Source organism: Aptenodytes patagonicus, chromosome 5, assembly GCF_965638725.1.
Source record: "Aptenodytes patagonicus chromosome 5, bAptPat1.pri.cur, whole genome shotgun sequence".
NCBI classification, from domain to species: domain Eukaryota; kingdom Metazoa; phylum Chordata; class Aves; order Sphenisciformes; family Spheniscidae; genus Aptenodytes; species Aptenodytes patagonicus.
In genome coordinates, this window is record NC_134953.1 from 78,390,897 (window position 1) to 78,417,090 (window position 26,194).

Genomic DNA, 26,194 nt, shown 5'->3' on the forward strand with positions numbered 1-26,194 from the left:
CTAGGTGCTGTAGACTCTAATGGCTGCAGACAGCACATTCTGCTCTTGTCTACTCTAGAGCTGTTGTGGAGGTGCGAAAAATCATTCAGCCCCACACAGTGCACTGGAGGTTTGACGGTGAAAACACCAGCACTGCAGTCTCTGAACACACCAGAGCCTTTGAGGCAACAATGTTTGCAAGGGCTCACTGTCACAACAATAATGGCAAGACCAGGGTGTGACATTGGAGTACACTCACCTCCCCGCGCTCCAGGAACCACCACAGGCCTCTTGATAAACCAGGACGGTCTCAGCGGCAGCCAGAGCCCTGTCCACCTCGCTTTCTTCAGGTGCATCCGCCTTCATCATCCATCCAAAAAACACATGGATTCTTACGCCTTTCCTTGATTTCCTGCTGCAGAGAGCAAGAGTTACTTCTGATTTCTATTGTCTGGGTGAGAACAGGATTGAGCTTTTCTATCAGCTTGTATATATATATACACATTAAAAAGTAACTGTAGAGGCATATGTAAGAACAAAACACTAAAATACCAGAAAATATCAGAAAACAGAGCAGAGGCTTTATGACTTCTGTATAGATTGTGGCCTGGATTCTCAGCTGGTATAGAGCAGCATAATTTCCACTGCCTTCAACTTCACTGCTTTGCACTCACCAAGAATCCAGCCATGTGTGACAGCTTTGGGCAAAGGGAGATTAGACATCTTATTGCAGTTACATAACAATTTGCCTAAGCTGTGAATTTACAGGTTGCAATCAGACTGGTGTATCCTGCAGAGGCATGCGAAAACGCCCCAGGCTACATGATACAGAATTACACAATGTCCCTGACTGATGAAAAACCTGGTAAGAAAGGGTAGGTTGCAGATGAAGATGAACTGCCAGCTACAGACTAAAACCAGAATGTTTAGAGAATAATTTCTTATGACTATGTATTACCACAGGACAACCTTTTCTCTACTTATCCACCCAACCCAGACTAATTTGTGCTCAGGCATTTAGGGATAATATGTCTTTATGAACCCCAGGTACCGGGATACATACAATTGTGTTTTCAGGCCTGTTTGATAGCTTATTTTAATAATGCTCTAACCACACAATTAAAACCTGATGAGATCTCCGTTTGGTTAAGTTCAGTTAAATTGCCAAGGGTACAAGTAGGTGCTATAAAGTCTAATTAAAAAAAGAGAGCCCTCACTCTGTTTACATTGAAACACAGAAAGGATTCTGGTTCATCTCCAGTGACTGTAATTGATTTAGTCCCTGATTTATACAAATTTATATTCTAAATAATTCAGATGATGACCTGATTCTGCAACCCCTGTTTGCGTCAAACGGGATATACTCAGGTGAATAATACTCAGGTGTAACACCTCACCTTTTACCTGCTGTGATGCTCCAAAGTTTTTGCCCCAAAGCCCAGAGTTGGAGCCAACCAAGGAAGGTGGCAAAGGCTTCGGACATAGCTCCCAGGCATGCTGTTTCACATCTTGGGGTTGCTGACCAGGAGAGCTGACTTCTTTCATCAATCCAAAAGATACAGCTGGAAAAAAAGGGCAAGTTTTCAAGACACATGGTCCTTAATGGCTTTTCTGTGCCCAAAAAAAACTCTTTTTCTAACCAAGTGGTCTGTCTAATGTAAGGTATCACCTCTGCCTATCCATCTTGCATACTCACCAAGCACTTAAAGTTATCTTAATAAAAGAAAACCTCTGGCATTAGAAAACACAGATAATTCCCTTAACAGATAGGACTGGTTGGTACACGTCTTGGCTCTGGCCAGTTTTTGCTGTGGACCGTTCATGGTCCTTCCTCATCTAAGCAGCGTGCAGCAAATTCCTTGTAAAACTTGTATCTGTTCTCTTTCACTAACATGACACAGGGTAGTTTCTATAGCCTCACAAACTCTTTCCCCCAACCCACAAGGGGGGAAGAGGGAAGCGAACATAAAGTAGGAAGATATTTCAGTGATTTTGTAAGAAGCGTGAGGAATTCTATAGAAAAGATTACTTCTATATAATCAATAAATGGTTTCTATATGACCATTAAGTGTCCGAGCATATTCTCCAGAAAGATGTGCTGCTTGGCAGTCCCAGCAATCCCACTGTGATACCATTAGAGGACTTGTTCTTTTTGCCCAGGGTGCAGCCAGCATAAGTTACCTGACCTCCCAGACAAGATTTCAAGCTGCTTAAAGGAAAGCAGCAAAGTACATATCACATAAACAAAAAAAAAATTCTGCAGGACAGCAGAAATCATCAATATGCCTCTGTGTGTGTGAGAGAGAGAGAGAGAGAGAGAGAGAGAACACCAGTTGTCAGGACAAATAACAGAAAAACAAATTCCAGTTGTGCAAATTTTAAAAATCTATGTGACCTCACATTCTGTAAGGCTGCATCAGACATAACACATTGTACTGCACAAAGTATTTTGCAAATATTTGTTTTCACTATTGTCCTGGTTTCAGCTGGGATAGAGTTAATTTTCTTCCTAGTAGCTGGCATAGTGCTGTGTTTTGGATTTAGGATGAGACTAGTGTGATAACACACTGATGTTTTAGTTGTTGCTAAGCAGTGTTTATACTAAGTCAAGGACTTTTCAGCTTCCCATACTCTGCCAGCAAGGAGGTGCACAAGAAGCTGGGAGGGAGTATAGCCAGGACAGCTGACCCAAACTGGCCAAAGGGCTATTCCATACCATGTGACATCACGCTCAGTATATAAACTGGGGGGAGTTGGCCGGGGGGCAGCAATTGCTGCTCAGGGACTGGCTGGGCATCGGTCAGCGGGTGGTGAGCAATTGCATCGTGCATCACTTGCTTTGTATATTCTTCTATTATTATTATTACTATTTTACTTTATTTCAATTATTAAACTGTTCTTATTTCAACCCACAAGTTTTGTCACTTTTACTCTTCCAATTCTCTCCCCCATCCCACCAGGGCTGGGGGAGTGAGCGAGCGGCTGTGTGGTGCTCAGTTGCAGGCTGAGGTTAAACCACGACAACTATAAAAAGAAAAAAAAAACTGTAGCTAATTAAATATCACACTGCCTTTGGAAAAGAAAACTGAATCAGAGGAGGCTGAGAGGGCTATCTGTTCTCAGCCCAGTGACCAGAAACTGTAACTAAGGAACCTACCTTGCTTCTACCACACGGCACTGATTTGCTTTTTCATTGCAGGTTGTGGTCTGTGGCTGGGCTCTTGCTCCCTGCAGCCTGACTGGCACTGTAATTCACCTTCTGCAAAAACTCCCTGCAGAGATTTTGTTGCAATGCCTAGTGGGGATGGTCAGGTTTTCCATCTCTTCAGACTCCAGTCAAGTGCTTTAAGCATTCTGACCAAAAAGTGAATGACCCAGTTAGAGAATGAAATATTAATACTTGTATATTTTCTGTCTCCTAAGCAACTATTCTTCTCTTCTTTCTTGTTTCAGAAGATCTAAAAATACACACACGTACATGAAAAGATTAAGGCAAAAATATACATTATTATTTCCCTCAGAAAGATATGTGCTCTCCCCTACCTGAGATTTTTTTTGCTATGCCTTGTAACCAGCAAACGCTAGAAAGACATTTGCATCACTTCATTGGAGAGATGTGAGGGAACCTGCTGGCTTGTGTTAGGGAGCTCTCATCCCGTCCACATCATGGACCTCCGCTCCAGTGCCGGGAACGCCTCATCCTCACCCTCCTTCTCTGACCTTGGGGGTCGCAGGGCTGTTTCTCACACTGTTTTCCTCACTCCTCACCACCTTTGAGGTGTTTTGCCCTTTCTTAAATACGTTTTCCCCTTTCTTAAATACGTTTTCATAGAGGCGCCACCAGCTTGGCTGGGGGGCTCTGCTGTGCCCCGCTGTGGGGCTGGTGGAACCGGCTGGAACCGGCTGTGCCCAGCATGGGGCAGCCATGACCTCCCCTCAGAGAGGCTGCCCCTGCAGCACCCCGCTGCCAGCACCTCACCACGGACACCCAGTACGGAGAAACCCAATAAAGAGAAAATTCAGGACATTTTCTGGGATCCAATGAAGTGAAACTCGCACCGCTCTAAGAATGACAATAGTCTGCTGTTTTTCCTTGATGGAAAGTGCTATTTTTCCCCACTCACAGAAGGGACTTCTTTTTAGCAGTTGTCTGAAATTTGCGTGATCCTTTATGGTCCGAGCAAGCTGAAATTGAATTCTCCTTAGTGAAATGAGTCATCGCAATCTCCCACTCACATCCGTAATCACATCCATGCCTGGCTAACTATTTGAGCTGGTCAAAAGTACGATGAAAGAAATATACCATCAGCTAAAAAGCGCTTGCATGAGAGAACTGAACGAATTTTGAAAAATACAGCCGTTCCCAAGAGGCAGCTATATTGCCTGTTAGCAGCTAAAGGTGAACTGAAATTTCCAACCTGGTTCTCCTAAAACACAGTTTTCACCCGAAGAGAGACTGCGAACTGTTGGCCTTTTATCTTAATTCAGGATGAAAAAAATTCTTTAAAGAAAAAAAATTACTTGAATGTTTTCCGGGAGGAAAATTCAATTTCCCAGCTGCCTTCCTAACTCCTTCGAGCAGTCTCTCTTTGCAAAAACACTTTTGTCAAAGCTCTTCCAGCAGGGAATATTTTATGAAATACATTTGAAAGAGATGTTCATCACCCAAAAGATGCAAAGACACATCTTAGTTTCTCCCAACGAATAACGTAATTCTCCCCCTCAGATCAGCCAAACAAAAGTGTACTTCAACAGAGCAGCAAACAAGATGGCCGTCTCTGTCCCCCTGCTTTTCCAGCCCACGCTGCTGGGAGAATGCTCACTGCTCACTTCACAAAGCGCAGGTTGTTAGCAGGACAATAAAGGATAAGTAAATATGCAAACATGAGTCTTAGTCATAGATATTTCTTATCTATGACCTATTAATAAGCTAAAAAATAACAGCTTGGAATTAATTGTTGAGGATACCAGTACACCAAGAGGAAAAAAAACAGGCAGCCTCAGATCAATTTTTCTTCTAGAAGTTGCTATATAGAGACAGAATCTTCCTTTTGTGCACCTACTTCTTAATCTTTGATAAGTTTTTAATATGGTTAGCACATAAGGTCCACAAAGGGTCATTAAATCCTCTAATTTTATATTTAGAAGTCCACAGAATTTCTTCAAAACCAACGACAACACATTTTTCACTTGAAGCAATGGGAAGTCCATCACCCCTTTCCTCTTTCCTTCCAGTCATTAATACATCTGACTTACAAAAATTTCACCTGAAACACTATAGACTGACACTGATATAATCATGTGAGTCACCTTCTTTACTGCAGCAGGATTACAAATAGGAATGCTCCTCCTAACATGGCTGTAGAAATGCAGTCCAAGCTTCTTAGTGCTCGGGGACAAAGTAGTAGATGCTTCTGCCTGGGCAGAGGTGACTGTTTTGAGAGATCATGCTTTAGAAATCACGCTGATAGCATATGCCCTCAGAGCCGAGAGCTGTCAGGGAGCCCAGTTTCCTTTTCCTACCTTCACCATAGGTACCATGATTATTGTTTTTATCTTCCTACCAGAACAGAAAGTCTCTTCTTCTGCTGCTGTTTGGTACGTTTGTCAGTAGATTTCCACAAGTTATATTATGTGAAAATTTTGACCTTCATTAAAGTGAAGAGGTAACTTTTATACCTGCATTCAGTTATAAAAAATACATCTATTTTTAGGAAGTAGTTTATACACCTAGGAGTAGATATTATTATTCCTTCATTCCTGTGACTTCTTCAAGGGGGGGGGGAATTATTTGTACTACAGTAGTGACTATATCCCCCTAACAGTGTCTGACTGTGCTAGGCACAGTAAATGCATGAAACAATAAAGTGACTTCCTGCTTCAAAGAGGTTACACTTTAAGCACACATGACAACAGATGGAGAAAACCCTGGAGTATTAATATTGCATGCACCAGAAGGGATTATTCTCACCACGCATGAATTAGACTGTACAGTGTTGCTACTTGTACTGAAAGTCCTTGGTCCAATACCACATCTTGCAGAACTGGAGGTGGAATTAGATTTTCTTTCAAAGTCTGCAGATTGAGTGCTCCCTCCCACGCATTTCATTATAGTGCTGTCAAAGTTCATTCTCACTGGCATTGTCATTTTTATTTTGAAAATGTTTTCAGATTGCAAGAGGCTGCAATGGAAAGAATCGCTGACACAAATTTGGCATGCTTTTCTGTAAGCAGTAGAAGGAAACTCTGCCTGCATTGCAGGCATGACAATCAGCATATCCCACGGGTAAGACTACTTGTTTCCCTCATCTGAAAGCAACACAGAACATAGCTGCACCAACAGTCATCATTTACTTTCGCATCAGTGCACCAGTGGTCAGCAACAGGGGAAAAGGAGATCTTAGTAAAATCCAGCATGTTGCGCTTGAATATGCAGGGTCTGGAGCATTTCTGCAGCAAACTACTGACCTGAAAGTCCAGATGGTTTGTAAGCAGTGCCCTTACAAGTGATTTTCACTCTGACCAAGCCAATTTAAAATCTGTTATGCTTGTCTCTACTGAGAACAGCTTTTGGCATATCTCAAACACATTGTAGAGTGGTTTTCATTTTTGAGAAGCTTTGTTTCTTCTTCTTATGCCTAAAACATTTGAACTTCCATAGAAGGACTAATCAAACCAAAGGAATACTCTGTCATAGGCTGTGTGTGGACCAGATGTTCTTCCGTTGATGTTGCCAAGAGATTTCTCCCAATGGATTTGAATTGGGAACATGAAGAGGCCATATGGTAGTAAAGATAATTTACATAGCACCTTTTACCACCAAATATCACAAAGCACCTTGCAAATCACCTACTGTACAGGAAGAATTTCACTCAGAACTTAAATGCAAATACCTTTGGGGTAAAACTTGGCAAATACATAATAGCACACAGTAATGCTATGAAACAACTTGCAACTAGTTGTGAAGAACAAAGTCATAGCAAACTGAAATCATTAGAGGAACATAGGCAGACAAATTTTAGTTATAAATCAGTTGCAATCTGCAGAGTTTCACCCTATATGTGAAGCAATAATTTATTAAAACTAGTTTCTTCCTTTTGATAAATGTAATTCTGTTAAAATGGTCTGCAAATATAGACATTGAAAATAGAACACAAGTCTAAGTGGATAACATATTAGTTTTGCAGACTTACTGTGCATATGTACAGTAAATGTGTCTGCATCATCTTAATCTCAATGTCCCAAAAGGTAATGTGGCCAAGAAAAGTTATACTATTTTTTATATTTGTTATTAGGAGGTAGCGTGGGAGGTTCTGGACAGTTTCTGATACTGTCATGCATATCACTACGTAAGTTAGAATAATCAAGAAAAAGCAGTTGTTTCAAATACAATAAAGTTTTCTTTCTATCCATCTTGGGAAAAATGAACAGTAGGAGAAAGAACACATGACAGAGTGCAATACGCATCAGAGTCAGCAAAGAAAACAGTTAGTATTTAGTTTTTGAATGAAACAACATAAAATCGCTTTAGTGAGGTCTATTACTTGAAAATGTTACCTTCTTTCGTTACCATTCTACCACTTCCAGACTGACACTTTGTTTCAGCCCAGACTGTCTTATCTCCTGTAGATATATTCGTACTATGTTTATGTGCTGTAAGAAGGCAATTCTAAATGCTGCTCAACAACTCAAATGGATATTAACTAGACATACAACATAATTTAATTTATGCTGCATATTTATAGAGCTCCCAGAAGAACTTGCTACAAAACCATTCACTGCACTTAAAATGAAACTGGAAATGTAGTTTTTATTTAAAGATTTTTTTGAGATGAGGATTTTCAAAGAAGCCAGGAATTTCAGCTGCCAGCTCCTACCTTTTGATTTTCTCTTTCTACGAATTGTTGTCCACCCGCAGTAATCCAGGCCTGGTCACACAAAGTCACAGCAGTCTGAGCATCACGTTTATCCTCATTACCTAGCCACAGTGGCCCTTCCTACCCCAGAAAAGATAAAGATGTAAAGACAATGTTACTGATTCTATAGTAAGTGACCAGCAGGTCTTGTCCTCATTCCAGCGTTGTAATCTTTTGTAACGAAGAGCGCAACATTTTCAGCATAGACATGTGACAGCTGCAAAACTTTTGTGTATGAAACAAGCTGCTAATTAGGAGCAAAATGTTTTCCTGGAGCTGTTCAAACCCTTAAAATTGACTGTGACAAGATACAGTGTCAGGATATTCCTGTTCGCTCCAAAGGAATAACAGCAGAGACTGTACAGCAGACACACCACTACGTGGCTGTTTTGAAAATTATGGGTTAGAAAAGACAGACACCAAAGATTTCATGAATAGAAACGCAGATCTCCGTGGGGGAGCAGCACAGCCATGTACTGAGGTTCTGTCTGCTTACCCCTGACATGCATCTAGTTAGCATTCCTGGAAAATGTGCACTAGCAGTATCACTCCACAATTATGATGCCCATTTTCATGGTCATGTTTTGTTCACCCTCCTGATTGTAGTACTTACAATCAGAGGTGCAGAATAGCATGAATGCAGCGCACTCAACCCCCAGGAGCAATTTTCTTTTTTTATTTTTAAAGTAAGAGTCATACGCACTAAAAGGATGTGAAAAGACTATTATTAAACTACCTTTAAATATGTTTAATGGCACCACATGCTGACTCAGAAATTCCTTTCCTCCAAGCCTATACAAAGTGGAGAGCCTAATCCTGAGTGCTTTATTACTGTGTTGATAAATGTACCATATCATTCATTCCTTTTCAGAAAAATTTCACACAGGCCTTTTTTAATACAATGTTTTAAAGATAAAACGCTAATATATCTGTTTAGAAGAGCAATCTTAACTTCTGTAGTAGAAGTAATAATAATAATAACACCTACCGTACTTTAAATCTTCAAAGTGCTGTATGGATATTAATCAATTTGTCCCTATCGGCAAGGATTTTAGTTTGCATTGGACAGTAAGTAGCAGCAGGTATCTTACTTCCCCCCCCCACGGTATTTTCCCCTTCCTGTTTTATTGCATATATCCTAGATGAGGGCTTCGCTTCTCTCTCCATGGGAATTCCAGACATCCCTTACTGGTGCTACTGAATGGTTTGAATTTGCTTTTACCAGCCAGAGGAACCCATCAGACGTCTATTATTTGTAAGATCTCTCAGGAATGGAAAGGAGAGTCAACTTTCTTCTGAGGCCTGCTCTCTTGCCATGACACTGAGCTGCCCTGGGTAGGTTTCACAAGGAAATATCCCTTTTTTTCTAGCTCCAATGCCCTTGTTTACTATCACAACTAATAGAACCAGACTAAGCCAGAATCTCGTCTTTTGCAAGTAGTGGGGTAGAAAACTCACGATGAGCAGGAGGGATCAGGGATGGTCCTTACACAAACACAATGATAAAAGTTATTGTCCGTAGTTTTTTTTCGAAGTAGCCCAGTGAAGCAGGGCTTGACAATTCCTGCTGTTTATAGGACACCACCTCCTTTTCAAGTGGCAGGAAGCGCAGGCAAGAGAGTCAGTTCTGCTCTACAAACTAGAGCCAACTGAACAATAACTGAGATTTGTAGAGCCAGAGCCTGTCACGGCAGCAATGAGAGTCTGCCATTCCAGAAAACAGTTGAACTTAAAACGTATTGCACTCCCATCCCACCCAGACACTCAGAAGCTGGTACAGTCCCAGTTCCTCTTTGCAGCATCTCTTCTTTCTGTAAGTGTTCAGTAGTGTAAAGTACCCACGTCCTTGAAATTTCAAATTAAACCCCAAGGAGATTAAGGAGTTTGCAGATGTAACGAGCATTAATTCAGTAGTCTCTGTTGGCAGAAGAGCATTCAATGTTCAAGTGCATTACAGCCATTTATCTTTGGCTTATCCGGGAAACTATTTCTATAAGCTTGTGAGGAGAACATTGTCAATAAACATTAAAATAAAACCATTGGAGCAGCTTGGCAATCCCACTTCCAAATGGTACCAGCATAGAGGTAAGGCATATCCACAGCAGCTGTGAACGTGCTGTGACCTTGTGTTGCTTCGCTGTCTTCCCTTCCTATCTCATCACGATACGTGTCCTGAAAGTGCTCTGCCGCATGCTTGCTTCCCCAGGGACTGCATGGCTACCTCTGCAGAAGCAATTCTGAAGGGTTGTGTTAAAACCCAACTCCCCGCTTTTATGACCAATACAAACGAGTAGATCTAGAGAAAACAGCCCCTGAACAGTGATCACCTTGTCCTTTGCTAATACCAGTAAACAGTGCTCCAAGAAGACGCAGGCTGGTATTTTGCCACAGAGACAGCACTTCTCTATCACACAACAAAAAAAAAAAAGACATTAATTTCTTAGGTGCCCAAGTGAATCATCTTTGATTCAGACATCAGCTGTTAAGCTTTTCTCTTGAAAAACTAACATGCACATGGCTTGTATTTTCCATTATATCCAGAGCTATATTCTGAATTCTGTCTTGGAGGCTGCAATAGTTACAGATTAGGTTTTGATGACAAGAATTAGGAAGGTATTATTTGTAGAGAGTAGGACTTGCTAGAAGAATTTATGCAGCTGAGGAAAAAATACAAGATTTCTGGGTCTGAAAGGATGAAGCAGAATTGTTTATCTCTGATGCCACAGAAAAATTTCTGAGCTGATTTATTGCATAGCTTATGAAAGATCAACACAGGTACACAGAACAAAAATCATTGTTTTCTTTTCTTCTTCCCAGAACCATAAACCTATATTTCAAAAGCCACTTCTGAAGTGGAGGATGAATCGGAAAGTTTGAACCCTGACTCATTTTTCAAGGGCAGGTCTCTTGCTGCTTAACCCAGGAATTCTCTGTCTTCTGTTGCATTCTATGCTGCCATCATCTGGCTCTTTTCACAAAACCTGACATTTTCTAAATCTGTTAGCTCCAGGCCTGAGTTTTTGTCTGGGTAGGAAGCTTCAGTGCTTTTCGTGAAGATATTTCATGGTAAGGATTTGCCTTTGTCCAAGCAGCACGCCTCTCTCTCCAGCCACCACACTCCCAGAATATTTACCCAGCCACCACACCCCCAGAACATTTACCCAGCCTCTTGGCCAGGTATCCAGCTCCCTTTGCCTAACTGAGCACTCAAGGTAGAGGGAGGATGTTGATTTATGTGTCTTTTCATGCTCAGACCTACTATTCTGATTCCAACTCTCCTCAGTCATCCACCAGAGATTTCTTGATAGCAAGCCAGTTACTTTTAGCACGCCAGCCACAAGGGTCCTGACTATGTCCTCCTAACAAGGGAATGCAGGCAGTCTGGTCATGGAAAACACCTTTCCTCCTACAGTAAATGGGTGTTACCAACTCCTCCAGTGATTAACTTAAATATAAACAGGTTGTTTACTTACTCTGAGGCAAATATTATTTTCTGCCTGACAGGGCAATGATAAAAGGTGAGAGAATCTTTCCAATCAGCTTACACTAATCCAAGGCCACACTGCTTCCCAGAGAGATCACAACCTTCACCTCCTTCCCATTCGACTGGCAAACAGACTACTGCGTAAAGATTCAGAAACGTTGATCTGGCTAAAAGTTGGATTTTTGATGGCTGATAAAACTCTCAGGGAACCATGAAAGCACTGACACTAATGCAGACATGGGGGAGAACAATACATACAATAAACTTTGCTGCATCTTTAGATTGCAGCACACCACTCTGGGCCATCAGGAAAGTCTTTTTTCTTTTAGCATTTCCAATGCTTGACTTTTTGTCTACTCTCTGTTCTTCACGGGAGCCCTCTAGTCTCTGCGCATACCAGACAAACGTCTGCTCAGCAAAACATGCTCAGCTGCTTTGTCTTCCTGCCAAAGGATTCACCCAACCTGTTATGGAGGTAACAAGGACAAGAAAGCAAGGTTGCCTGCCTCTCTGCTGTCCAGCCACACCCCAGTTCCCAGTGCAGAGCAGAAAGACACTGCATAGAACATTTCTGTTGTACATGAACTGCAAACAAGCAAACACAGCAGATACCCTCTATCACACAGCACATCAACTAATGTGTGCAGTTCTTGACAGGACACTAATCAATCACTACAGGGAGACAACAGCATGGGGTTACTGGGAGACATTCCAATATGCTTTCCTTCATTCTTTTTCCTGAACTGTTACCCAGGAGAGGTAGGTTGGATAAGGCTCTGCTGGAGCTTGGGGTGCACATTTTTCAGAGTAGGGGAACTACTGCGTACAAAGGAGACTTTCGGGCCTATAAATTAGAATTAACAAGTCTTGGGGCAAACCGGGAAAAAAGGGCATATTTACATAGGGACAGTAAGGAGAGACAAACCTAAAAAGAGAAAAGAAGAAGGAAGACTTGGTCTAGAAACTTTAAGAACGTCTGCTTGGATTTAATCCCCACAGCTGAGTCCTGAGAAATTCTGTAGAATCAAAACTGAAATTAAAGAGAGACTTCTTTATGAACAAAGTAAAAACATGGCTAATATTGGATATGCAGAAATTACCACGTATTCTGGCTGAGCACTAACTTCAAATGACAGGGTGCTGAAATTTACAGATTCTTTATTTGCTATTTATTTTTGTATTGACAGAACAGAGGTGGGACGAAGAGGCTGGAGGATGTGACAGCTGAATCAAACCTCCATTTCTGAATTCAAATCTGAATTGAACCTGAATCAATACACGCAGGTCTTGAGCACCCCTGTGTTCCTCCCTTAAAAAGCTTCACTGACGTGAATATTAGATGAATGCCTCCTTCGTGCATGCTGGCAGAACTGGGCTGAGACTTTCAGACCCATTTAGGAACTGGCAGAAATGGAACTGGGCTCCCAAGGCTTGAAAGAAGTCTCAATCCTAAAGCAGCAACACAGAAAGCAAATGCGTAAAAATACTTATGTCAGCACAGTTAAATACTGGAGGCTTGAGGAAATACCTTACATACAGTTTTTGCAGAGGAAATGCAGACAAGTCCTTTATTGGCCCTATATAGCTTTGCTGGCATTTATTTCTTACACAGCCAATTTTCCTAGCCTTGACCTGCTTAACTTTAGAGTAAGAAGAAAAATAGAGAAGCAGCAAATAATGTAGAAATATGTGCCACATGTTCCTCACTCATGGATTAAACAAAACAAAGAACGCTTCGTTTCATTTTTCAAGCAGGTTCTCTGTTTCTGGAGAGTGTTGATGCCCTGTGATATCTGAGCAAGATAGCATTAGGACTGTACACACTATTTCTCCTTGCTTTCTTAATAAAAGAATAATGAACTCAGTGGTGCAGAAGCAACACAACATGCTGCTATGAAGGAGACCTCAAAGCCCACTCAGCTGCTTCACTGGTGTGTATTAAAATTAATGAGTTTCCACTACAGAAGGAAAGAGGTGTCCCTACATGTGAATGAGATCTATGATCTTTGTATTGTAGCACAACCACTGAGCAGCACAGAAATCTGCACAGCTCAGACTCAAATAATAAATTTCTTTTAACAGGGGGAAAGCGAGGACAGATTGAATACACTTACAATATATATTGAAAGAGGGAATAGGAGAGCTTTTCATTTGCATCTTAAGCACCTTCCCATTAGTAAAGACTGGATTGCTGTTAAGGCTCTCTTTTTTCCCCCCATTTATATAGTTAACAGAGCAAAAAATTGGTAATATTGAATGCCAGCCAGCACCTGAGGCTGCTAACTCAGCCAATATAGCCACAATATTTAATGGGTCTCAACTACAGAGCCCTTATTTTTGTGCACGGGAACATATATCTGGAGGTCAGCACATTTCATTAATATTTTTGATTAACACATCCTTCACAGTGGTTTTGAGCTTTTAATGCTTCCCTGTTAACGAAGCAAAATTTTGAAGCAGCTATTAGCTTGGTATATAATACAATTTTAAAAAATGCTGTTTCATTAAGACAGCTCAGTTTTGTCCCAAATTCTTCAAGGCTTCATCCAACTGCAAAGAGGAGTTAAAAACGCACTGCTACACTAGCATCTCTTTGCAGCTTATTTCCTGCCTCTGAGTCCCAGTCAGGAACAAAAACGACTAGCATGTTTCATATCTGAAAAAGCATATCAAGAATTTGTGAGTTCAGCTCAAACCATTTGCTTGGACTGAACATTTAACTGGAGGACACTTTTACCATAGATTACCTAAATTCCACAGAATAATTGCCCACAATCTTAAGGAAGATCACGTCCTTTTCTTAAGTGCTAGAGGCACATCAACCTCAGATGTATCAATGAATGCCAGCTTCAACCATAGTATAAGAATTACAAGTGCCAAATCATGGTAAAAATCAGAAAACCAGGATCACCTCAAAACTGCTCTGAACTGTCCTATAGGCACCAAATATTCCCATCTTACTGAGGATACTCGATCTCCAACTATGCAGACCTGACATTGATGCACTTTCTGTTCCAGAGTTCATTGCAACCTATACAGAACTCTGAGCTTTTACAGAGCAGGAAAAAGAAAGGGAAAAAAACCCACCCTCTTGAAGAAGCACCAACAATCCAATCTGCTAATGTGTGCAGCTTTCCAAGTTTAATTTTTTTAGGTTCCTGTGGCTGTGATCTATACCTAAAAATCTTTGCTATGTTACTGATGTTGAACTCAGTGTTTCCACAGTATACCTGCCTCAGTCTCCAAACTGCTTGTGTTCTAATTTAATCAAGTTCAGCCTATTAATAGTATCATGTAAAGGGCAGTTATTTTGCTTATCTCATTAAAATCCAGAAATTTGCTACACTGCCATGCCATTAAATCCCAGTCAGTCTAGGAGCATTCCATTAGGACTGCATTAGTTCATCATTACTGAAATTTTTTTCTTTTAGCCTCACTGGAGTCAAGCTTTCTCAAAAATGATACCACATGAAGAGACATGACATCTGAAGGTCAGCCTCTATCACTTCTTTTTGGAAGGATGTTTTTGAGTAGGCAAGAAAGAAAATGGAAATGAAAATGTGTCCCAGAAGACTCCAGAAACGGTTATTTATATGGTGTGAGGAGAGAATGCTCCATTTTGTCACTTCCCTGTTGCTAGCTGGCAGACCTCCCTTTGTGACTCTGTCCACTCCCCTACTTTTGTAGAAGGGGCAAGCCTGAAGTTAAGCTGCAGAGAGTACCTGGGGAATACTCTGATTCTGGGGATATTTGAACCCAAACGCAGTTGATTCCAGCTTCTCTAGTTTAGCCAAAGCAGAACCCCAGCGCTGAGCAATCTGCCATACATTCAGTAAAACCTCAGGCTGGGCTCTGGCAAAGAACTGATTTCCTTCCCCCTTCCCTTCTAAAATAGAGAAAGTGCAATTGGATGCGTGGTCTCACGGAAACATAATTGTTAAGAGACATTTCCACAAGGACTTCCAAGGCCAAAGAGACAGATACCTCCTCTGCTAAAAGGAATGATACTAACAAGACAGAGGCCATGTACACATCAGCAAGGCCTGAGTTTCACTAGAAACAGAGCGGTGGAATGAAACAGTGGGTGCTGACGACCTGACATCCTCACTATGCATATTTCATGGGGGTTTACCTCAGACAAGAACTCGTCAGGTCCTATTAGGGGTTGAATGCAGTTGGTAAGCATTGAATGTGCTCTTGGAACACATCATCCTCTTCAGTTTCATCTGAAAGAGCTCCAATAAAGCACCCCAAGACTGCTCCATGATGTGAATTAAAGCACGTTTAGCAGGGACAAGCAGATTGGCTACAAAAGCACATTCCTGATCTGAACTAAACCACTAATCTAGACATACTATAAATTCTTCTGTATGAGACCCTAACAGCAGAATATACAGAGGAATAAAATACATTCTGAGCTATGCCCAGACGCACCCCTGAAAAGTGGAATCAGGATGCATCTTCCAAAGTGAGGTGATGCTATGTGAAAGACAAACAGATGGGCAGGCAATTTTTTAAATTAGAGATAATGGAATGAGGCAATTTAAAGTAATTTTACTCCCTCTAAGGGTAAAATTTGCTTTTACATTTTAAGCAAATGAGAGCAGCTATGCAGCACGAGCCACAGAGCTAAGCACCAAGAGGAGTGTCTCCTCCAGTGCCTTGGATTTTTCTCCAGTGACACTCAAAGGACAGAAGAAAGATCAGGATTTTTTACAGGCTTAAGACCTTTGACACACTCAGCTTTTCTGTATCTAGGCTTTGTTACACAAAACTAACCAAAGGTATTCTGACATGCCTAAATAGAAATAATATTATTTTTATTCAGACAGAAATTAAATATAGTAACAAAACTTCAAAGTAATCTATTTTCAGCACTCTGTGAGAGGCTGCAAGACATTAACAATTGTATATATTTGTTTGAAAACGTTTACAACACACTTAAGAAGCAGGCAACTAAGTTAACCCAGATTTCTAATGCCAGGAATCAAATTCAATCAGATCGGCAATTTAGTGTTTCAGATGAAGGTTTGGCAGTACTTTGTGTAGGAAAATGACACATAGGAAATGACACAGTGAGGGCGGGTTACTTTCATATAGCACAAAATTGAACAATATATTATTAAACATGTAATTTAAATTAATTTCAAGAATGCTAATCTGAAAGGTGAACCGGTGCCAAATGAAACACGATTTTTATCCATTGCAGTGGATCAGTTCTTAATGATCATGGGTGATATTTGCAAATCTGTAGAGACTTCAAGTCAAGCTGTAGGTTTGCATTTCAACATCTCCATAAAATACCTCCATTTTAAGGGAGTCTATGTACAGCTCTTGACTGACTTAGGTGGCACTTCATGAGAACTACGTAGAAAAGTTGAGACTTGACACGCTTTGCTACTGCCTCTCATATCTGACCAGTTGAACAAAAAAAAAAAATGAAGCATAAATCCATCAGCTGCCCTGAGCTGTTCAGTTGCCAGCCCACCATACTACTGCCTCTCTGTTCTGGTTAAACTGAGCAACAGTAAAAAAGATGGTATTTTAACAGAGAAGGAAAAGGCGTTCTTTTTACTTTAAAGCTGGTTTTGGGTTAAAATTCAATAGCAGCAAGACTCAAAAGAAAGTAATCAGGAAAGTATCATCACATCTATAATACTGTGTAGCAGTTCTGGGAACAAAATTATCTCTTCAGACAAGCAAAGTTTCCATAGTACAACAAATAATATTAAGATAATTTCAAGCTACAGACACTACTATATGAAGACAAAAGTCTCTATATAAAGTAAAGCCAACATGGTCTGTTGTCCTTAATGTACATCTATGCATATTTTTGAATGTCCAAAATAAAACCTGTAGAGCACTAACCACATGCTCCTGTCTTTTGCATCACATAGACCCAGACAATGTTTTCATGAATAAACAAGAAAATCTTTATGTTATGAAGGAAGGGAGATTTTCTTACCAGTCAGTCTGGCACGTACCTGTCTGTTTTGTCCAGTCTTTTCTGAATATTTGTGTATGTTCATTACATTCCCATCCCGCTTTTAATGTTACTATTCAGGTATTGGTTTACCCGAATTTGGCCAAAATATTCACAGTAGACCAGAACTAAACCTTTGTAGGTAATGCTTGAACATGGCACACAGTAAGTGTTTATTAAATATATATAGGGGATGCATATAAATTATACAATTATAATACCATAATCACACTTCTGACCCCCTTTTTAAAGGGTGACAGGCCTATAGCAAAAAGTAATCCCATGTGTATGTTTTTAGAGATCATAAAAAACAATACAAAAGAGAAATATTCAAAGATAAGCTATATTGTTTCTGTCCAAGTAAGAAACACAGACTTTTTAATGAATTAGGATTCTTACATTGCTCTAAAACTAGTTGTGCCCTGAGGCATTAAACAGTTAATAATCAAGCTCGAGATTCAGTGCTCTGTTCCTGCTGGCAGTTGCCTTTCTGAGGTGTCAGAAAAACGAGCAGCTTGTGGGATTTGGGATCGCCTCTGGTTTTCTTTCTTATCTGATACCCAAACAGTGCTCACCACCTTTGCCTGCTGACTTCCCACAAGCCATTCCGCAGTTACCCGAGGACAACGGCGAGGTGTCACTGCCCCGCTGCACCACAGCACCACGCTCAGCAGAGCCCCCAGCCCAGCCCTCCTCCGCGGCAGCAGCACGCCCCATCCCACACGCCTTGTCTAAATGCTGCGGGGAACCCGTGAGAGTCCGGACAATACCAGCGAGACCCCGTAAGAGGGAGACTTTATCGTACCAGACCTCCTGAGCGAGATCCTTAAAATACAACTCTTGGAAGCTATTTTATCAAGACCTAATCCAGACTACAGCCAGATACACTACAGACATTCCGGAAAGATTCACATGCAAAGAATTCTTTTTAAAGGAAATATTTTTAAAATTACAATGTTTGGGTTCTTATGCAATCTAAAGATGAAAATCTTGCATAAAGAAGTGGATATTCAAGTCAGCACAGTTAAAGACTTTTTTTTTTAACCTCCTATAAAATTATTTCCTCACTAGCATTTAACATATTTTTCTCATCTTTTCCTGAAGACAAATAACGAGGGAAATATATACACAAGAAGCACAGGATTTTTAGGAGTTTTACCTGGCCAAGTGTAGAAAGGACACCTACAAAATTATATTTTCCAGTTCTTTTATGTTTACCTACCCAAAAGCTGGGACCACGAGTTAAGAAGGAAGGCTAGGAGGTGGTACCATGACACAGTTCACCAGCCTTCAGCTCTGCTGGTAGGAGGCCAAAACTCCGGGACTAGCGAGTCTCATAAGTCAGCAGATCTCCGCACGAGCAAAGAGCAGACCTTATTTATAGCTGGTAATCTTGCGCAGCAGGAGTCACCTCTGGGAAATGGGGTACACTGCTTGCAGAACAAAGCTTGTATCAGCCAGCACAAGTATCGTACACTTGGACCCAGATTGCCACGCAGCTGGTGTTTCTGTGCTAACCAATGCCTGTGCCAACCTACCTTTACTACTATTACAAACCACAGAACAATACCCCAGCTGGCCTTTGAATATTTCCACATCTCAAAGAGATCCCACATCACCAAAATGGAAAGAACTAAAAAGACTGTGTCTTTCTGTGATAGTTCAGAGATTTTCATGCCAGATTCCCCAACCCCTGAAACTTCCACTGCAAGTGGCAATGGCCCCTCGTGTTTCTGACCTGTTCCCAATCTCCCCGCTTCCTCAACTCTTTGTTCCTGACATATCTGTTGAGAGAAGCGGCTTTTCCAGTTTTTTCAATTTGTCTAATAAGCAACTTGAATATCTGAGGCTGCATATTCTTTTGGCCAAATCCTTTGCAGATTCGAAACAGGCATTCTCTGCATCATGTACGCTGAATCCTGCACAGTCTGAGATATGGCTCAGAGAGCAAGTGTGGCATCCTATCAAATTCGGAGCCACGTTTCCTTTCATTCTTCACACACCACTAGATCGATAAATCAAGGTGTCATGAAACTTGACACAGGAAAATCGAACAGGTGTCATGAAATTATTGCTTTCAAAGCAATTTTGCATGAAAGAAAACATGTATTGATTCCATATCCAATCTAGTACTCTCATTGTATCTCTAAGAAAATTTAGCATTCCTGATTACAGAAGTTCAATTTTAGAATGCATTTGCTGTGATTTTTCCTGAAGACTGTCAACACACTTATTTCATTTAAAATAGTTCATGATATGAAAGTTTATAATTTTTGTTAAAAGCAACCTTTAGCACCTGCCTAGCATTTTTATCTGTCCAGAAACTACAGTAAATCACCGCAATCTTTACCTCACCTGCTAATTTAGTTAGGCTATGTCCAGAACAAAGGGCCACAATAAATGCCAAAGTAAGGGCTACACCCACTTATAAATCACACAGCCCCAAGTCTCTTATTTAGCAAGTTAAATATTTACTGGATTATAACCAGCAAACAACACAAGTAGGTCCCTTAAATGATAACTGATTTATCAGAGGAAAAGCCTTTAGCAAGTATTTCTCAGCCCCACCGTGGACATTTCTAAAATATCTTTTTCCATCTGTTTTTCTTAAGCCCACAAAAGAAGGTCAAACTTCACCTGGATGGATATGTGCATGAATAAAGCACAATAACACAGCATCAAAAGGATTTATCATCTCAGACTGTACTTCTTTCAGTCCTCTACCCTGTCGTCATTTGCAAAGTGGTAGTGATAAATGTGACATCAAAATGCAGCCTGACGCTTTGGTTTCTGAACATCAAAGACAAAAAAGGTAAGATTCCAATTTCTTAAAATCTATTTAGGCTGCATGCTGCTCTTAAGAAATGTGATTATCAAAATCTGTCTTTCCAGCAGACAGATAGTATTTTGATCCTGCTCTTCATTCTGCTTTTCTTGCTTACTAAAAAAACCCTCCTAGTTTATACATCTACAATTATGGCATGGATCTGGATTATGAGTTCTTGTGCTTTCAGATGTGGGAGGACAGGACAGAGAACTATTTGTATTAATCCAGCATACCTTCAATGCATTTGTGCCCATTCACAACAGATGAGTATCTATTTCAAAGTTAGACTACACAAATCTTAAAATATCTGTGTGACTGGTTATACCTGTTCTTGGGAGACAAGGGGAAAACAAGGAGAGAGAGGATAGAAAGACAGGTGAAGAAGAAAGGAGAAGGGGATACTGAAATATAGTAAAATTTAATCCAACTTTTCTAAACCTGCTTCTGACATTAAACAGTATTAGAGAGTGATTTTGAATACAGAAGAAACACTGTGATCACTGTGCTAATCTGTCCATCAGCAAAGCAGCCATGCATAGCAATAATCACTGCTTACATAGATACACATATTGTGTGGTTTGGCTTTAATTTCAACCACAACTTTTCACTGTCAGAACTAGAACTACTTATTTTAATAAGGGAGTCTAATTAGCCAGTTCTAGTTTAAACATTCTGTATGATCAGGAAAGGGAGCAAAAAGCATTGTAAGGAGAGCCATGACTGAGAAACAAGTATCAACAAAGATGGCTTGCCTTGCTCTGTGCATCTTCTTTGGATATCAGAGCTATATCCAGCAATGGATTGCCTTAAACATCCCCCACACTGAGTTTTCTGCTGTCTTATGTGACGATTCCATTATCAGAAGTTGCATTCTCATGAAGCTCATGTTTGACCTAACTTCTCAGTCCCTAACCTCCATAAATTATAACTCCTGCTCAGCTTTTCTCACTCTCAAAATTGGTTATTTCACCTTTCAAACACTCTGGCACCTTAATCTTCTCTTTAAGTTGCTGAACACAGATAGTTTCAATCTTCTCTCTCTTGCCTCTCTAAATTATATCCTCAGATTGCCCTTTTATTTCAATCTCTCTTCTTCCAATTTTCGCTGTTGCATTTCGCCCCTCCTCTCCCTAGCCTGCACCTTGTCTATAGAATTTGCCTGCACAGATGGAGCTTCTTTTAAATGCAAGGGGCTTTCCTTTCGCATGGAGCAGAAGTCTCCCCTGGCTGTTTACCTTTCTCTCACATCCTGCTTTAATAGTGATGCTCAGAATATTCATTTCAGATTGAACTCTTGGAGAAGAAAATTAGCCACAGTCATTTTTGCCTGCTTTGTGATAAATTACAACCCTGGACATCCATAGTTTTGGATTTGTTTTGGTAGAGACGTTTCTGTTTTAGAGAAATAAGCAGAAGAATTAGGAACTGGTTTAGAAATTACCAAATTTCTCCTGTGCTTTTTTTCTTCCTCACTCATTTAACTATAGCTGTTAGTGTTCATTATTTCATTTAAATAATACACATAACATATGGGTTTTTTTCCTTAATATGCTTAGTTACAAACTAAAGTTTTCCCACGCAGATTACCATGGGTGGTTATTTCTACCTAGGAATGTAGAATCTCAGCTCCGCTATCAATCAACACACCATGCTCATCACAATAAAAATTGAAATTATTACACAAAGGGATCCAAGCACACTAAGTGAATGGACACAAAGATGAGAAAGGAAAATCAAAGCTGATAAACGTGGTGCTAATTACTAGGACACTTTGCTGAACTCTGAATTAGCTGTAGGTGTGTTTGCATGGTAATATTTGGTCAAGAAAGGGACATCAGCGTTATCTTAGGCGAGTGAAGATGTAACTGTGTACACAGCTGCAGCCAAAAACACAAAGAAGATATATAAAGGCTGAAACTGTGAATAACAGAATGTTGGAATGTGTTTATAGAAATAATTAGCACAAATTTGTCTAGAATATTATGTGCACTCTGGTCTCTGCATCTATGGAAAGGATTTTTGAGAATTAGAACGGACTTGGGGAAGGGTGGAAAAAAGACCTTACTCCCTGAAAAACAGAGAATATTAAAATCACTTATTTTAGAAACAATGCAGAAAGGAGCCGACAAAGTAAGGAATATGAAAACCCCCTAATCTGTGTGCATCTCTATTCAAAAACAAGGAGGCATTTCATAAAAGGTAGAAAATCAAAATAATACTTTTACATTCACTGTGTAATCGAACTGTGGAACTTGTTGCCACAGGAGGCTGTTGAAACCTACAATTCAATATTAAAAAAGGGATTAAGTAGTTATTTCCAGAATTTTCAAGTACAATTAGGATCTCAGCTTTGTAGAAAAATTATTTAATGTTTCTGAATTCAAGCCAATCTTTAATTGCTACAGATCAGGTAAGGCCCATGAGAGAAGAGCAGATTATTCCTTATCTGCCTACCACGAGGCTGGTAGGCCTTTGTCAGAAGTATCAGCGCTGGGCTGTGCAGGGTTGGTAAAGGGGTAATAGACATAAATCCAGCTTGGTTCCCTTCCAGGATGGCATTTCAGTTTTTCCTAGATTTGACAGCAGTCAACAGTCCAACAGAGTTAACACTCGTGAACGCTCATGTTAGGGTGGATAAAGAGTGTACATTAACATGAAAATGCAACATAAATGCTTCTGTTTGTGATAAAATGTTGATTTAATATATTTTCAAAGTATGTGGTCTTTCATTTGCCCACACATTAGACTTGTTCTAACATGCATTGGGGCTTTTAATACAAAGAATCAAGAACATTGTTTTCTCAACAGGAAAACTAGCACAGCAGAGAGAGGCTCTGCAGTCAGCAGAGGGAGTCAGCCACTTCCAGAAAGCAACTCATCTACTTTAGGAATGGCCAAAGTGCCCTCTGGAGACGCCCATCTCCACTGACTGCAGAGGGAATCTAAAGTCTATCCTACATTCATAGTGAAACTTGTACATGGAATTGGTGGAATGACACTCTCCCACAAATGTCTAAACATTGGTGCGCAATTAGTTTAATCTCAGGATGTCTATCTCAACAAAGAACGGCTCTGCTAACTTCCTGTGAGAGATATTAAGCAGATGCAGGTTAATATGTAGTGAAGATTTTCATTGACTTTGGTTTTAAAAATTTCACTCATTTTAAAAATGAAAATAAATCCAACGTCAGGCACAGAGAAGGCTGAAATCAAATTCTGGCAGCTTCAGTCCAACAAACGGCCATTGATTTCTATAGCCTTTTTCCTGAAGAAAGGATGTATAAAGTTGTCCCAGTGTTTGCACACTCCTGTTGGCTGAAGTGTCAAGGTAAATTCCTCTCGGAAATCCAGGAACTAGATGAACATAAAGGTTTTCTAGTTTTTCAGCAGTGCTCTAGTGCCACTCCTCTTCCAATTTGCATCAGAAAAAAAATATTTTTTAAAAGAATTCCTGGTGGGACTGTGTCAGAAGTGCACAGAACGTGGCTATATAGAGCAAAAGGCAGATAGCAAACAGCAGCGCTGCGATTGCCTGGCACTGTCCCTATCATGTTCAGGCTGGGACTTGTATAAATCAGTCGCAACCAGCTATGCAACTGATAGCAAAGTCTATCTGCACACAGAGCAACAGGAGCCTCCCTGAGTTCACTAATTTAAGTACCTGGAAGCAGCAAAGAAAAGGTATAATAGGTCATGTCATGAAAGTCTGAGGGTAGAAGGGTTCAGGGGAGGGTAGGAAGGCTGGGTGTTGAGGGGAAGTCTGGACTGACTCAGAGTGACAGCAGTAATAGCCTGTTTGACTACGGTCTATTGGTACGCACAATTTCCAGCAGTGCTACATAGCAGGACTCAGTGGTAGTAATCATAGCTCAACACCTATCCAGCTGTTTCCAGGTGGTATTTTCTGTAACAAAACAGAGTAACTTTACAGAGGCATCTGAATCACAGTAAACTGGTACTCACAGAATGTGCTCATCACTTAAGACTCAAGAGAGCTGCTTCTATTTGTTTAAAGACACTAAGTTTTGGAATTCCAGGGGGAATTCACAATCCATTATGGAAATACAGTGTCAGATTCTCCACTACTGTATGTTTCCATGCATGCCAGTGGACAATGTGATTCCTAGCAAACACTATGAAGGCGTAGTTATAGGGTTTTTTTCTACCTATAGTTTTCTACCTGTAGCACCAAACCTTCACTTATCATTTTGGAATGGTTTCCTTTGCCTACGCTAGAGCCAACACAGTTCTCTTATTCTATTTAATTCCTACAGTACCTTTGTCCATACTGATTACTAAAGAGATTACAAGAATCAAGTTTCCCAAAGGCTGGTTGGCAAGCGGTAAGCATGAAAGGGAAATCTCTAATGAGCAGCACTTATCTATTAGCCATTAGCTAGGGAGATACCCACTCCATCTGTTGACTGAGAGATATTTCAACAGGAAGATTACCCAGATCTGATAAGGAATATTCCCAGCATAGGAAGGTCTCATGCTTAATAGCTGGTAATAATATTAATCTAACATTTAAAGCATGTCGAGAAGTACAAACAGGTTCAAAGATATTTGATTATGGATTCATTGTGGTATAAATGAACTTTTAGTTTCAGTGGTGCTATACTGATAGTTTAATTCTTAAATTCATATATCATTTTCTACTTTGGATAAGACATGCATTGGATGAAAAAGTCAACATATACCTCTGGGCAAATTAAATCATGGGAGAAGAGGTGAAATTTTTCCTGGTTTACTTTATAACACTGTACTTACCTTTGGCCTGTAATACAATCCCTGAAATGAGCATACCATAGCAATTTTCAGGCAATTAACGAATATAAGAAAGACTCCGGAGAGATCATTGACACAGCAAGCACTTGACAGGTCTCCCAATGAATGTTCTTATGAAAACAAACACATAGAAGCTACTGCAGAGTTCCTTAACTTCTCAAAATGTCTGCTGGGGGACCAGATATCAAGTGATGGATAACTTGTCACGCCCTATTACTGTAAAGCAACCATCTCTAGCAATTACATAGTCTATATAAATACGCAGATGAAGTTGTATAAACCAGTACTTTTTGCTGGTTTCTTTACTTGTTATTTTCCGGCAATTGCCACATGAAAGTTACAGAAAAGCGTGGCTCCCTCTGTGATATATATATATACATAAACAGAATGACAATCAAATCATTCAGTTGATAACCCATTTCCATTTCCTAATCTGGTTTTAAGACAGGGAGATCACAATATCTTAATATTTAACTATGAAATCTGCTCTGTCTAAAGCTTGTTACAGAAAGTTGGAATATTTTTACATGTCCATTTACTTGTAGCTTCATTTCTGCAGTTCTGTTTTCTAATTGAGGCATTTCTGAATGTGCAAAACTGCCTTAACTATAAAGTTATTCCATACTCTAGATAAATCTGAGAAACGACTCAAGAGATCAGCATTTTATATCCTCAATAAAATACCATCTCTGGCTGCAGATTGCAGAAAAAGAATGAAGACAGCAGTCATGCTCTTTTGGGAGGCCTGAAAATGCTGACTAGAGAACAAAAAAGGCCAGATTTGTAGGATCATGAATCCCTGCCACAAAAATTACACAAGACCTCTCTTAGGTAGGTTACAGACATCTCTGTCACTGTGGTTGCACCCATAATACCTGACCACTCCCATTTACAGAACAGGATCAACCAACTAAAAGTATGTCAGGACACAGACTGAGAGATCCTTGCACTTTAACAGCTGCACATGGAGGTGGACATGTGGCCCCTGAGCCCAGTTCTAAAGTTTCTGCTGATGACTGCAGTGGAATTTGGGTGTGAATCCATTCATCTTCCATTCCCCTATCTAGAATGTGATAAGGCCAAGCCAACAATTCAGGCTACAGTTGTGCTTCTTCCTTAAATGCCTTCTTTTCCTGTTTGCCACATTTCCTTTTTCAAAAGGCCATCTCCTGTGGGAATAAAGAGCTCAAGAAGCAAAATAAAATAACAACTTTTTG

At 40.3% G+C, this 26,194-nt stretch overlaps 2 protein-coding genes across 7 annotated transcripts in view; one reads left to right on the plus strand and one right to left on the minus strand.

Moving 5' to 3' along the window:
* The window catches only part of PLPPR5 (phospholipid phosphatase related 5), a 294,136-nt gene that overhangs the window by 253,858 nt on the left and 14,084 nt on the right, over nucleotides 1-26,194 (minus strand). For 4 of the 6 annotated variants that reach the window (XR_012995355.1, XM_076337824.1, XM_076337823.1 and 1 more), the window contains exons 3-5: nucleotides 7,857-7,976; nucleotides 1,377-1,541; nucleotides 239-394 (exon numbers count right to left, since the gene is read on the minus strand). The gene's annotated coding sequence lies outside the window, so the exon portion shown is untranslated. Of the gene's footprint in view, nucleotides 1-238; nucleotides 395-1,376; nucleotides 1,542-3,136; nucleotides 3,185-7,856; nucleotides 7,977-26,194 lie in introns of those variants that run through there. The other 2 variants (XM_076337818.1, XM_076337819.1) reach the window with 2 other exon arrangements.
* The window catches only part of PALMD (palmdelphin), a 57,071-nt gene continuing 50,845 nt past the window's right edge, over nucleotides 19,969-26,194 (plus strand). Inside the window, exon 1 of the mRNA XM_076337814.1 lies at nucleotides 19,969-20,174. Coding sequence (XP_076193929.1) covers nucleotides 20,131-20,174 — 44 coding nt within the window. The 5' untranslated portion in view covers nucleotides 19,969-20,130. The remainder of the gene's footprint in view (nucleotides 20,175-26,194) is intronic.